Genomic DNA, 16420 nt, shown 5'->3' on the forward strand with positions numbered 1-16420 from the left:
AATATTTTTTTATATTTTCCGACAATGTACATATATATTATCGGCTACGCTCAGAGCCAAATATTACAAAGCCAAGGATGTATAGATACCGAAAAGTTAAAGAGCAATATGACCAATAAGAACACGAAATAATAACTTAAACCATCTTAGGTCAACTTTAACTTTTTGGTTTGGTGATGGGGGTTTTTATTGAATAATTATAAATCAAACCTCAATATCATATCGATATATCTAAACTTATATTGCTATAAAGAAAATTATTTTAACCCTTTATGCTCCTACATCCTGTCGATAATCATAGGCGGATCCAGGGGGGCCGGGCCCCCCTTTCGTGGGAAAAATTTGGTTGATTATATAGGGAATCATTGAAGCATGACTGGAGCCCCCCCCCCCCCCCCCCCCTCTTAGGAAAAGTTTTGGATCCGCCACTGATAATAATATTGTGGCATTAACCAATGTCGTGCTTTTCTTGAAATCCTTATTGCGTTTTTAAAAATATGCAGAGATGTGGTACGATTGCCAATGAGACAAAAAAACATAAAAACCAAAGAACAATGATGTGAAAAGATGATCAAAATCCATTTAATATTATTTTTATAAGAAGTACGTTTATAAAGGCCCTGTGATGACAAAATATGAAACATATAATACATTGAATTACATTTTCTCTACTTGGAACAGACACGTAAAGAAGATGGTGGGCTTATCGTGTTTATGGGCGCATAATTCTACCTCTAACATAGGACATGAATGGAAGAAAACAACATATGAACAAACTAAAAATAAATTGTAAAGGGCTTTGCTCATAAAATCTATGATTAGAACAGAAACGAATAACAACAAAAACGAAAAAAGTTGTGATTTATGAGCAGTTATTGAAAGCTAATTTAAAGAGGAATCTCAACTTTTACTAGAAAAAAAAATGTTCAAAGTGAACTAATTGCCGAAACAGATATAATGATTATGGCATTGTTTATAACAAAGTTTCCAGGGGAACTTTTGTAAGGCGGAACAAATGTAATTACGTTTACAATACCGTACTTCCGTATAGAAGAGATATTGCTGGTAAAACATTTACCATTATAAAGATATTGTTTCCACCTATCATTCTGCTTTACTTTCAGTTGTTTGGTTGACACAAGGTCATTATCGATAACAGATAGTGTAACCTTGTGTATCAATATTTGAAGGTTTCCATTATTAATGAATGTGTCAATATGCATCGATTTATGAGATAAAATAGAAAAGTTGTGCACTTTTATCTTATTTAAATATGGCCACTTTTTAAATATTTATGACTGGTTAAATTGGCATCAGTCCGATTGATCGATGTTGGTGGGGATTGTGTAAGTAAAGATTAGTTTACATTAAAAGTATATTTATGTGTGGTTCTTCGGAGGAGATGTGTGTTGCCTGCAAACAGCTACGATCGAATAAAACATTCAGATGTTAAGTATGAATAAATATCTTTTTTCGGAAAAGGTAATGTCTGAATTCAACATGATCAAAACAGTGAGGTCAATTTTAACTCCAAACATAGAAAAGTAAATGTATATGTCAGATGAGAGTTGAATGTAATATATGGGGTGTATAATACAATCATCTTGTCAATCTGTGCATTGAAATATGACAAGAAAGCAGATTAATTTAAGGAATGGCTTTAAGGAAGCTGGCTTGTCAAGTTTTAGATTTTTTGTCAGATTTTCGGAATCCTCTGGTTTTATCCATTTGAATGCATTGAAAAATTTTGCCCGGTGACCCCCATTTTTCTTTTTGTAAATCTTTTACATGTTTAATGATAAGCCATCTGTAAAAGTCTTATAAAAATTTAATTACTTTTTAACAATTTTTGAGAACTTCAACTTGTCAATGATAAAGCTATGAAAAGTCAAGAGAGAATAATTTCCCGCCAAAATTTCAATGGCTTGTATCTCGAAAACAAGCACGGTGACCTATTTTTTTTTTTTTTTTTTTATCTTTGGATTCCTTTATTAATCCCCTATCTATATAAACTAGTATTTTGAAATGTTAATTACTTTGAAGCTGAGAAGCGAACTCCCTTAACATTTTTTGTCTATGAAGAAATAACAACAAGAAATGTGATGCACCCTAAAAGAAAACGAGGAGCACTACATTTTTTATGTTATTTAGAATAGACAGAAAAAATATTTAAATCATTTCTTCAATCTGCTTTCTGGTCTTATTCTGATATTTGAAGAAAAATACTACAGTCATTTCATTATAAATTCCATTTTCACACAGTAAATCATGAAATAAACGTCGATGACGGTACGTTCACATGACAAAATTGTGTCTTAGTCTAGATTCCTGGCTCACTGCTCGACAGTCGACGAAGTATAAAATTGAGTCAGGATGCCAGGCTAAACTATGTCTATGAGCTCATGAGACAAAACTTTAGGCAAATCAGAAGACGTGTTACATTCAAATCAAATTCATTTAAAATGTTTTTTTTTTCCATAATTATAGATATGCGTTCCATTTTAATGTTTTCATAAAAAAAAAAATCACTGCTTTTTTACGTTATGTTGGTTTCGCTATATATATAAATATAATAGAGGAATACTTATCACTATGACAAACTTTTGTTTTTCCTGATATGTTCCGCCTATTAATAACACAACGAATTTTAGTTAACAGATTGTATTTAATTGAATTTTCGTTCCGATCGCAATACTTGACCGTCGTAATTTATTCTTTCATTGTCATTTGTCTTGAAATTTCAAAATGATGGTTTCTGGGTATAGAAACAATAACTTCCGTGTTTAGTGCATTCCTATTTTCCCGCCAGTTCAAAATGAACTAGTTTTCTTATCGTTATACACCTGGAAGCTTTTTCAGGTATTTACGTTTAGTATTAAGTCCGAGGAAAGTATTATATATTTTGAACATAATTAACAAACCGTATTTACTTTTCGATCGTTAACGACTTGAAATAATCTTTCAGGGTCAAAATTACTGCTATTTAAATTTCTTTTGAAAAGATAATTAACTTGCTTAAGCTTTACCCTCCAATCAGGTATTTAAATGCGTTGCCTTCTATCCTTTATCTTAAGCTCGTTCTACAATATGTTTCTTGTTAGTTCAGTTAATTTCTTTTTGAAAAGTCAACCGTTGTACAAGTTTTGGGATATAGTTTTCAATGCACTGGTAAAAATAGTTTTTTCCATTAAAAATACAATGAAGTTCATTATGAAAAGAAGAATATCCGGTATACTTGTCCCAAAGTAAAAGAATTAACATAAACAGAAAATTTAAACTAGAGGTTATAAAAACATTTGTTTACATTTTCTAAAGACTTCGTTATATACAACTATACCTAGATGCGTATTATGTCTTATTCATTAAATAAATATTAACACAATATTTCAGAATAAACTAATTTTGAATTGTTTATTATTGTGTAGTTAAGGAATAAACTTCTAGTTTTTCTCCTATAAAAGACCAGAATGCCGAATCAATGTCATACTTATTGATTTAGGCAAATCCTGTCATTTTTAAAAAGTGAGCCGAAACACATGCAAGTCATACGCCCCAATACAAAAGCATTAGTTGTCAAAGAAAAGGGAGAGTTATCATCCCTGAAACAACCCCTTGGATCACCCACTGTGTCTTACGCATTTGCTTTAGGACTTCAAACTTCTTGCATTTCATGCAAAATTGTAGACTATGTAAAAAAAAAGATGTATTTATTTAAGAATTGAATGCTCTTTTTTGTAAATTTTTTGGGGGGGGTAAAAGCGTTGACCGAAGTACATTTTGTATGAAGCGCGGAAGCGCTTCGTACTAAAAATGTGCGCACGGTCAACGCTTTTACAACCCTATAAAGTTACAAAAAAAAGTATTCAATACTTATAATTACATTTTTACCTATAGGATCATGAAAACACGCCTTTTATCAAGTTTTTATTTCATTTACCTATGCACTTTATTGTGGGACCTCGTGTCATCATGAATGAAAACTTGCATTGTGTAATGCAATTGATTAAGGAATGTCACGAGATTGCTAGTTAGCCAATCAGAATAACGTATTAAAATGAAACATACATCTAATGTAATTATAAGATCTTGTCATTTATATTTGCATAACCCAATGCCTAAGCCATGCAGTTATTTGCTGTAAGCCCTTATACTAAGATGGTCCTTTTATATGAAATACGTCAATTTAATTATAAGCTGAATATTCTACACAGATGTTTCTATATTATATCCTGGAAACGGATTCATTTGTTAATAACACTGACGTTGATTTTGGAAGACTAAAGAATTTAACTACTTTTTGCAATTTTTGGGGTGAAAAAAGGGCTCTTTTAAGAGTCTTTGAATGCTTTATCTTCGTAAAAAGGAGGAGACTAATTGAGATAGCCTTAATATGACAAAATGCAACTTCAAATGTTTGCTGCCTACGACCCATTCCAAATATTGTCTCACAAACGCGTACCCTCATCTCTTTTAATCAAGATGTAATCCTTTACATTTTTCATCCTTTCACTTTTACATTTTGATAAATTTTTCCTCCTTGATTAGGTCATTTGTGATCAATTACCCAAAAATAAAAGGAGAGGGTCGTCTTGGATCTCTTAAATAATAAAAAAAACGATAATGCCGTCATGATCCACGGATCATGAGGTAACAGTTTATACACAATGATTCTTCCTGATATTGATAGATTTTTGCTTCTTCTTCATTTACTAATATTTCATACATATTAAGGAAGGACAAAAACAACAGTTATTAAACAATATATCAAATAATGGAGGTCGAAAAGATAGAGGTTTAGAATTTGTGACTGTAACCGAAAATGACGATTGGATCGACAGGGCAGGTTTTATTTATTTTGCCTTACAACAGGCCATACACGGATTTCTCAAATGGTTTGTGCAGGGGTTCATTTAGAAAGCATGGCACTCTTCTTACACATGACAATGAATTACCGTTCCCATTTGATCGGATTTTGATGCACTTTTATTTTATTTAAACATTCCGCACATCTGAAACGGACACCCTTTTTACCGTGGGTTTTACTGTCGGATGGAAGAAATCTAAGGTGAAGATATCAATATCAATATGACGCGTATGTAACATTGAGTAGCATACGGGAGCTACAGTGAGGACAAGTCTACATGTTTCATCCTTTATATGTTCAATACTTGAGTAAGGATCAAAAGCCCGGGTATCGATTCGATGGTTTTCACACAGAATTTCATTTGTTTTGATATTTGTGTTTCCACTAAAACAAGTTCGAATAAAAAATAACAGATAAAGTACAGTAAAACCCATATAAAACAGAATTTGGATAAAAACAGGATTATCACATCTTTATATGTTTTGTATACAAATACAATAAATATACTTACTGATTTTTAAAGAAAATTATTTAACATTGTCATAATTTTAAATAAGTATCTTAATACCGTATTGACATGTATATATTTCTATTTTATTCACGACTTGGTGTGGAAAACCTTCAAACAAGTCCACTTTAATTGGTATTCGACATGTTAAAACTAATAGATCTTGCCATTTAAAAGATTTTGACAATGCTATGTCAATCAAAAAATGTTAAAGTTTTATTGACCATACTTTGAAAAGTAACGTAATACCTTATCAAAAACTCCTGTAATCGATGTACGACAATGGGTAGAAAATATTTCAATTGACGAAATAATGATTGGCATTTAAACTTTTTCAGAGGGTTGGACTTCTGCTCTTTAATGACAAAAGCATAAAACCTTAAATTCTTGTCAAACAGTGGAAGAAATTTATACGATCAGATACAGTAAAATATATACTGTGTACTAATGTTTGTATTGCATTAGTATTTATATCTGGAAATTTATTGTTCCTTGGAATCAATATAATGAACAATTCTGTGTGATAGTAATACTAACAATGCTATTGTCAATTTAAGTGATTCGAACGAAAACAAACAGCAATCGTTTCTACAACAAGGTGCTTGAATAAGACATGATGATTGCTTTACTGATGGAATCAATACGAATACGATAAGGCGATTTTTTGGAGAGGAGAATTATTGAAAGTATACCAGGAGGTCATACTGAGTTTTGTACTAGGAATTGATCTTTGTTTAGGAGTTAAAAATGAAAAATTCTCTGTTATTAAATAATTTTGTTAAAGAACGTCCAAAAACGGCACATTCAAAACAATCAAGACCGGGAACTGTTTACAGTAGTAGAAGTAGGAAGGAACCAGTTGGTCGTTCGCTTTCAAGGGTTTCGTCTGAATTTCAATCGCCTCGAGATACATCATCAAGACTAGGATATAAAGAGAGGCAAAAATTATTACAAGACGGACGGCGTGAAAGTGTCTGTTCTCAAATTTATTCTGATGAGTATACATCGGGTTCAGATTCAGAAGAGGACAATTATGTTGACAACAAATTTGGAAACAAAGCCGACAATTACTGGTCAAGTTTGGATGATTCAATAAAACGGATTAATGATGACAGTGATAAATTTGCATTCAAACCTCGTCCTAATTTTAAATCAAGTGGTGATTTCAAAGATGTTATGACAGAAATGTCGGGAAATACTGAATACGGGGTATCTAAGGGGTATACATTGTTGAAAGACAAAATCAGTCGACTAACTAATGTTTCGTCTATAACAGCATTAGCTTTACTCCAGGCAACAAAACAAGACAGTGAACCGGACGAAACAGACAGTAAGACTAATGAAAGTGAAAGTGAAGATGAATTACAAGAGGAAATAACTAGAGAAACGCGGGAAAAAGAATTAGTATCGTCGATAGGTGGTGCAAAGAGATCTTGGCGTGTTTTGAAAACTCACGTGAAAGAAAACGCAGTAGAGCATCGAACAACGAGTGTTAAAATGAATTGGGAAGCTATAAGGCACCACGTTTCTGGAATTACAGATTTAGACAAAGCACGAAAAGACTTGTATCAACGATATGGATTTTTACCTACTGTCCAAGAGGACGGGTCGAAAGTATGTAAAAATGTAATGTGGCTAAATCGCACACGTGCTAGAATAATGGAAAATCAGAATGATAATTTGATAAGAGGCAAACTAAGAGCTCAAAGTGCAAGACCTTTTACGAATCAAAATTCAGATAGGTATAGAAGTTTGTCCGGTAGCAGTTTTTCAAATGGATATTCTAGACCAGCTTCTAGTAAGATTTCAGATGTTTCTAAAGTTATAATTCGACCTATGTCAGAAAAAATTACACGATCTCGTTTGCGACCGTCATCAGTGAAACCTCCATAATCATAATTTATTCTACTTGTTATTTTAAAATTACATGTATATCATTTCTTACTTTTACAATTTATGCAATACACATTAACCTGCATTTATCGTGATTTTAATGTACACGTACATCTAGTATCCTTATAATGATCTATAATGTATAGCAAAACTAAAAAGGCATTTAAGTTTTTTTAATTTAATTGTAATGTTTTTATCATTGATTTATTATTAATGAACTATTTATACAGTGCTTATTTATTAATATTATAAGATTAATTTATTAGTTCATTGTGTTTTCACAAATAGTCGGTCATACCTTGTTATGCAATTAAAAAGACCAAAATCCTACGATAGTTGTATTTGTGCTTGCACGTTGACGTCACAAACTGTAATTTAGACTATTACCTTGCAAAAATTTAACACCAATTTGATCCTAATCTCCTTGATAAATTATAAAATTAAGTTAATTATAGATAATTGGCTATCATTTGAACAGAATACTATGTAGGTTCGTACGATATACCGATAGACTTGTCATATATATCTAATGTTCTGCTACCGATATTACAATCAGTTTACGACACAAACCTCCAAATATCAACTTCTACATAGGACTATCGAAACGGGAGTTGTCTCGTTCTTCAATCAAAATCACGCCTAACTCTGATGAAAACTCATTCTGTGTAATCATTCTATTCAAATGATTGGTTGACTTGAACTACATTTTAAAACAATTATACTTCAGTTAAATTGCATAATACATTTGAAGATAATTGAAAGAAACCACGACTAGTGATATTGATCAAAATGATTATGTCACAAGTTAAAAACAATGTACCGTAAAACAAAGATTACTTTGATACTAAAACAGATACTATTTTTTTATTTAAATAATGGTTAACAATTAACAAAAAAAAACATATAACAAAGAGGACCAAAAAATCGAACTACATAGCTTTAACTATGATTTTTAATTTTATGTGTGTTTAGGATTTGCTAAACAATATAAATTGCATTTAGAATTTTGACGAAATTTATTTTAATTAATAGTTGTATCCGAAAGACCTAACTTATGTGCTTTTACGAGGCGTTGGACTATTGTCAAGTATACAATCATTATAAATGTATAAATATAAAAAAGAAAATGTGGTATGATTGCCAATAGAGACCATATGCCACAAAAATTAACAACTATAGGTCACCGTACGGCCTGCAACAATGAAAAAAACCCATGTATAACATAGTCAGCTATAAAAGGTCCCGAAATGCCAAATGTAGAACAATTCAAACTAGAAACCTAACAGCCTAATTTATATACACACAAAAATGAACGAACACCTTATTTGTTAGTCCTATAATATAAGACGTTGCAGGTTCATATCATTTACATTCAACGTTTTTATCGGATATTTTTTTTTACTATCAATGTTGAACCTGCATTGATAGTAAAAAAAAATATCCGATAAAAAACGTTGAATGTAAATGATGTTCAACATTGATAGTAAAAAAAAATATCCGATAAAAAAAGTTGAATGTAAATGATATGAACCTGCAACGCCTTATATTATAGGACTACTTATTTGTAACATACCAACTAACGACAACCATTGAATTACAGGCTCTCGACTTGGTACAGACACATACATTCAGAATGTGGCGTGGTTAAACATATTAGCGGGATCCCAACCTTCCCCCTAACCTGGCCATTTTATAATGTCTTAAATGGTTTACTATGATGCATCCTTCTAATAACATGGATAGTATAAATAGACAGAAAAACGTATCTCCTGAAATGGATACCAACTTAGCCTTATCAAAATGATCAACCATGATATAAATGCCCTTTCATATACGGTAGTTACTATACTAAAAAATAAAAAAGTATTTACGGTGATCCATCAAGGTCGGAAAATAGCCTTATTTTTTTTTAAGAGTAAGGAGAAATATACAGACAATACAAATGGAATCCTGATCAAATCCATCGTTTGCATTTTTTTTTTTTCATTTTTTAATTGTTTCTTTCTTGTTCTATGGTAGATGAGTTTATCTATAATCATATTTTCTGTTATGTATACATACTGAAGTGTTTACTATAATATTCCAATAGGTAAGTATACACATACATGGATGAATGTCTCTGTACACCAGCAGCAAAAAAATGTTTTCTGCGTGAGGCAAAACAATAATCGTGAATAATTATGATATGATTCACGGAAACGCGGGAAATTTGAGTCGATAACGTGACCATTGGATGTAACTTGCACATGAACATAGTTGGATTTGAGACATATTTTCAAGCTGTTCAAGAGGTCTTAAATGTGTATGCTTGAAATTAACAAAAGGGTGACGAGTTAAACACCGAAGTCAATAGAATGCGTTTTAATAATTCTTCAGACTTATGAACATCCTTTATAGGTGTTTTCAAGTGACTTTTCTAGTTAAAGAAAGGGATTTTAGTACAAAACGACTAATTCTTCATTCAGTTTCGAACGCATGTGCAGTCGGTATAGAAGTTTTCAATTTTAATTTTTATGAATAAAAGCCATGAAAATTGGGAATCTACAGGATAAGCGCTATCTCAAGATGCTTTTTTAAATGAAACTCCCGTTTTTATAATTACAGTAAAACAGACTAAGTTCCTGGACAATATTTGCTATCGGCACCAAAAATGTGTACTGTCAAATACTAGATTACTTTTCCCCCGATTACAAACCAAGGATTAGTGCACTTACGCTGAAAATAATCCTTTGTCAAAGGACGTGATAATTAAAAACTTAAAATATTCGACTGCAAAATACAAGTTTCTTCCCGATTTTAATGTTTAGTTGTCATGGTGCCTATATGTATCGTTTATGTGTTTATATATTGTAATTACCACTCACGATGTCCTTGATAGTGAGAAAATTCTCAAGTATTTTAAAAACGGATTTTCATTTAAAGTGACTTTGGATATAATTTCAAATTGGCCTTGGCTATGTCTTCTCTACAATTATTTGAATTGTATCATTTCATTTGGATTGAGCTTTTTAATTATTCATTCCTTTTAACATAATTACATGTAGGGGTAAAAAGACAGATTCAGATTCAGATTCAATATTTTATTAAAGTCTCACCACTTGTATAACATTATACATTCCAATAAACATATAAAACATTGCGTATAACATGAAATATTGGATAACATTTATGAAACATATTGTATATTATAACTAACAGTAAAAATATCATTAGCTTAAATACTAAAACATATACAAGTGCCATTCTATTAAGAATTATGAGAGACTAGTAAAATATCATTAGCTTAAATACTAAAACATATACAGGTGCCATTCTAATGTAAATATTTCATTAAGCTACATGTATGATGTTGTTTGTGCCAAATATTTCATTCATATTAATGACGATGTAATGAACCAAATAATCCAGTTGTATCTATTGCATCTTGAAAGATGGTTTAATTCATCACAATAAATCCATTGTCGATTAAAATGCTACTAGAATACACCCGCGAAATCGCGGGCATTCAGAGCGTAGTTTAAAGTATGTAACGAATTTTGTGAAATATTGAATGAATGGAGAATTTCAGCAAAAGTATCATAAATCATAGGTTATTGGGGACAGGAAAATGTTTTTTTTAATCCCTCCTCCTTTATTTCCAAAATTCCCAATTTGTGGTTTTCTATCAATTACAATATGAATATACATTTAGTATGTTATGAACATTTAAGTAAGGAGCCTGTAATTCAGTGGTTGTCGTTTGTTTATGTGTTACATATTTGTTTTTCGTTCATTTTTTGTACATAAATAAGGCCGCTAGTTTTCTCGTTTGAATTGTTTTACATTGTCATTTCGGTGCCTTTTAAAGCTGAGTATGCGGTATGGTCTTTGCTCGTTGTTGAAGGCCGTACGATGACCTATAGTTGTTAATTTCTGTGTCATTTTGGTCTCTCGTGGAGAGTTGTCAACATGGCAATCATACCACATCTTCTTTTTTTTGTAATCAATGAATTTTGAAAAAGATTTAATGACTGGAGAATTTCAGAAAAGGTATCAAAAGTGCACATGAATAATTTTAGCGCTTATCTGTATCTATATATAAATAAAGTGTATTTACTTTCAATTCTAAGTTTTCTAATCGATCCATGGTGGTCATTGATATAGTATACAGACCCACTCTATTTAATACACTCTGTGACCACCGTGGATAGTAAACTTGAAAATGATAGCAGATAGAATTCTGAAAATACACTTTATTCGTAGTATATGTATACTTGTTCAAAGTATACAGAAAAACGCAAACCGGAAGTATAATCTGACTTAAAATTTTGTCCAATGACGGGACAATATCCGGATGCCCTTTTTCTCGTTTTCTCCCAAAATAACTCAATCTGAATAATCATATGAATGGATGACAAATGCGACTATGCACTGTACCTATAGGACACAGAGGCGTGTTGATTAATTTATTGTGGAAAGAAGAGAAGCGACACCCAAAATGAGGTCTTCTCGTTTAATAGTATAGATGTAACATAATAAATTGATTCTGTGTATCATCCCAATAATTGACCCTTATATATGAAGTTTCATGATCGCCGGACTTCTCCATTCGTTAATGGGGACAACAAACCCGAGGCAATATGTCCCTATATGAATGGTACAAACCCCCATCTATCATCAGACCAAATGTATCCATCTTTCATCCAAGGCAGACTATACCTTTCAATATCTTTTCGTCTTGAATATGCATGTAATGTTTGCCACTGGATGTTTTAACAAGCTACAAACTACAAGGACAATTCAAAGTTATGCAAATTATGTTCTGGTATTACGATTTTCGCCAATCTGTTATTATTATAATTTGAATTGAATATAGCAATACTGTAATTGCGGCGACTTGATCCTATACCTTTCCCTGGATCTTATACAGGAAATAATATGGGTATTTCCACTTTTCCTTACCAACAGCCAGAGGATTATGATGTTTTTAAATTAGTAATGGATGACAGTGTATCGTCCTTCTATAGTTGGAATCGTATGGTTCTTAACTGAGTCACCTGGTTATTCTCCCAGGTTATAACATTACTGTCATACAACTATAGGAACAAAGAAACTTCTCGAGAAACTTGAGGAACATATGCATATGTTGCAGCGCCATAAAGAAATGTCCAATGAAAGAAGTCTATCTTTACAATTTATTAAAGCTAATATAGTTTTGTCTGACTGTGAGTCACTAAATTGACTTTGCAATCTTTTGATACATCACCTTTTATACACCAAACGAGGCAATTATTAACATCTATATATATAACACTTTAAACTTCTTAGCAATAATTTGAAATCGGTTGATATTGTTGACAGTAACAATACATATAGTTACAATACTATTTTGTGAAAATAATATCTCCGGAGATATTACAGCTTTTAACATGTTTAAATCACAAGTACTATTGAAACAGAAAAATCGTTTTATTTGTCAAATAAGTGTTTTATACTTTCAATGTACAAGTGGGCTCCCACTGACACAAAACAAATAATAATCTTGATATATCTAATCTCAATTAAAATCTTGATTTTATTAAAACCTGAGTATTTTCTTATGATAAAAGTGAGACACTTTTTTTTATCACTTAATGTCAAAGTTAAAACCTTGCTTAATATATCTTTTCTAATTTTTACTAAAGTTTCATAGTCAGATGTTGAAATAAATCTTATATAATTTAAGTGAATTTAAACGAATGTAAATAATTAAACAATGTAATAAAGTTTAAGATTCATTTGAAAAGGAGATTTAGAAAGCTTGAGTAACTGACTATTAACTAACACATCAAACTTTTGTACATCGATTTTGCTTTAACTTGAATGAACCTGTCCTTAGAATACTTCGCTATTTTATAGATTATATATGTTTAATACAAAACGGGAAAAATGTTTACGGTGACCTATAGTTGTTAATTTCTGTGTCTTTGGTCTCTTGTGGAGAGTTGTCTTATTGGCAATCATAACACTTCCTTTTTTATATTGTCTGTATTAATTTCTGACTAAACTCTTCTGGTTTGTTTTCCTATGTTGCATGAGCTATGTTGTAACTGCGTATTTTGTTCATTACTTTAAATTAATGAGTGTATCAAAAAACATTTATGTTAAAACTTCAAGCTTAAAAAGGGAAGAAGTTTAGGATTAACAAATATTTAATAAAAACCGTTGTTTACGGTTTACCAATATTGTTTACTTTAAACAGCTGTGTTTTTGGTTATCAACGTTTGGACAAAATGAAGAAGACTTAGATATCGAAGTGAAAACTGTCATTCGTCGTTATGTTTTTGCAAGAAAATCTGGTATTAAACTGCACTGTGTGATTTCAAAAAGGTAAGGAATTGTGGCTTCGACAAATAGACATATGATATCCGTAATCGTATTTGATACAGATATTCCATATCAAATGGTCAACCAACTCATGGAGGCGTCTGTAAAATATTAAAAATAGAATGGCGCTAATATAACGACCTTAACAATAACTTCGAATTTCTTTGTAACAGTAATCCAGAGGCGGATTTAGGGGGGGGGGCGGGGGCAGGGGGCCCGGGTCCCCCTTTTTTTGGAAAAAAATTGGTTGCTTATATATGGAATCACTGAGACGTGACTGGAGCGGGTCACCTCTTAGGCAGTCAGTGGGCCCCCACTTATGAAAATTTCTGGATCCGCCACTGTAATCTTCTATCAAGGAAATAAAAACGCAAGCCGTTAAATATCGTATCAACTACACGAGATATATGTTTTCTCCATATGAAGGTGCTGTTGTAATTTTATCTCAGTTTAGATCAAAATTCGTCTATCATACACAAATCCAATGATGTCTAGATTATGCAAAAATCCAACTCAACATTTTACTTTCACAAGAAACAAAGAAAAAAAATCCGATTAGCTTATATTTAAGGAGAATTAAATACACAATGGGTAGCTGAACATTCTATTGGGATAAGAAACATTTCCTTTAATATAGCATGTCTTTTTTTCAAGGATTGTAAAATCTAATCTCTACGACTTGTAAATAAATGTAAGCCCTAAATCCGTTGACTTCATTATTTGTGTCCTTCAAATTTTACTACAGTAACGTATACTATAATCTCATAAATACATTAATGAATAGAACTTTTAAAAACTGGCACAAATGATTCTATATAAATCTAATAGAAAAGTAGTGTATTATTAACATATATGATATCTCAATGGTAATTTCGGTACAGTATATACTACATGCGATTTTTTTATTTTTTTTTTTATTTTTCATGATTTAAATCCACTAACACTATATTTCTGATTAATAGTTGTTACTTGTTAATCATTCAAAATAATTGGTTGGCTATTTGAACTCGCTGACAATAGGGCCTAATTGAAAAAAAATACTGTAATTTTGAGCAGATCTATATAACTTAAAATATAACAAAGTTCTCTCGACCAATGACATTGTAGGATTTGATGTTCCTTAATCGTGAGAATGAATGTCGATTATCTTCTCTAAAGGGTGCATATGAATGTCTATATGAGTAACTGTAACAATGCCCAGAAGTACATTTATATCAGCTTGAACAGATTTTTGATTGAAAGTTGAATTATGAAATATAAAAAAATAATAGGTTTGAGGTTTACTGGTTCGATAAAACTGGTACCATTAATGTTAAATTCCAAACTTTAAGTATTGTAGATATGTAAGTATATGAAGTACTGTTTGAGATAATCATTGTGTTCAATATTTATCAAAATGTTAAAAACCGACTACATTATACATGTGTTTGTTCATGTGCTGCATGAGTCTTTCAGAATATAACTCGCTGCCACTTGTCATGTGTATGTATGAAAATGTAACCCGAATAAATCATCCCAGTTTTTCCCACGTAATCGATCTCTTACTTCCAATCTTATTAAAATCAAATCTCTGCACTCGCTCATTTTTTATGCTTGGTCGCTGCGTAGCGAGTGCGGATATTTTATTTTGACTTACTTCGTACTTCGTAGATCAGCTGAATAAAACGACTGAATTATTTGGGTAAATGAATATGTTGCTATCTTGAGAAAATTGTACACAACTATTTTCTTGCATGTGAACAAGTATTTTTTAATGTTATAATAGTTGTTATTGAGCATTTTTATTCACATTGGACCTCAAGAGTATACAAGATTTGTATTTCATGTACTTGCATATTTATAAGACTTTAAAGTTGTGTCAAAAGAAAATGCACTAAATGATTAAACCAAACAAGTATTTATATTATCGAACAAACGTCAGAGTGACCATTATAAGGACTTCTGTAGATCATAATCTAATAGTCAAATAAGAGATTTTCATAACTAGCCAGTGCGGTTTGTCCTTAATCCTGTATTTACTGGTCCTAAATTAAATGATTTATATAAACACCAGTTTTAATCTTGAATTAATTTATTCAAAACCTCTGTCATTCTTTTAAATATCTACGTCATCGGGAAAGGCTTTTAATTTTAAGATCCATGGTGTGACTTATAATAATCCGTATATTGTATAACGCCAAAACAGTGAAAGTCAAAATCGTGTGTATGGTTTAGTCCAAGCATATACTTAATGGCCAATTAAATGTAATACCTTGAAATATTTTATAATTTCATTAGCAAGCGTCAGGAAAAATAAAGTTGTACTCCGCTTTCCTAAGGCGAAATTTTGGTATCTGTACTCTGAATAGTGGAGGTATTAGAAGATAATGAGACCACATCATATGGTCATTTGTAGAACCAAGACTGGTCATTATGTAATCATTTTCATAACAGCGTGAACAACCGCAATACCTTTGTTGGTAATAATACTGAATCATTTACCTTTAACTTGTTTGTCATCGGCTATCGGTAACAGTGATTTTACGCTCAATCAGCCTGATATCTAGTCCTTTCAAAGTGGATTTAAATAGAATAAAAGAGTAAAGTACCAGCAGGTGCACGAGAAGAAAAAAAAAGAAAGTTTAAATATTCAACATTTAAATCAACAAACAAGGTTTAGTCCTCTGCTAGTTATTTTTATTATTTGATTTAGGCGTTTAGAACCTTTGGCGACCCCTTAGTTTAAATGTCTATAAAAGAGGGACGAAAGATACCAGAGGGACAGTCAAGCTCATAAATCGAAAATAAACTGACAACGCCATGGCTAAAAA

The 16420-nt window shown here is 31.5% G+C and overlaps 1 protein-coding gene across 1 annotated transcript; it reads left to right on the forward strand.

The window, feature by feature from the left end:
- The first annotated feature begins 5753 nt into the window (after positions 1 to 5753).
- LOC143049605 (uncharacterized) lies at positions 5754 to 7593 on the forward strand. Its single transcript, XM_076223209.1, has one exon. It carries the CDS (start codon positions 6120 to 6122, stop codon positions 7263 to 7265), a length of 1146 nt encoding a protein of 381 aa, XP_076079324.1. The 5' UTR covers positions 5754 to 6119; the 3' UTR covers positions 7266 to 7593.
- The last annotated feature ends 8827 nt before the right edge of the window (positions 7594 to 16420 follow it).

Source organism: Mytilus galloprovincialis, chromosome 1 (genome assembly GCF_965363235.1).
Source record: "Mytilus galloprovincialis chromosome 1, xbMytGall1.hap1.1, whole genome shotgun sequence".
In the NCBI taxonomy this organism is placed as follows: domain Eukaryota; kingdom Metazoa; phylum Mollusca; class Bivalvia; order Mytilida; family Mytilidae; genus Mytilus; species Mytilus galloprovincialis.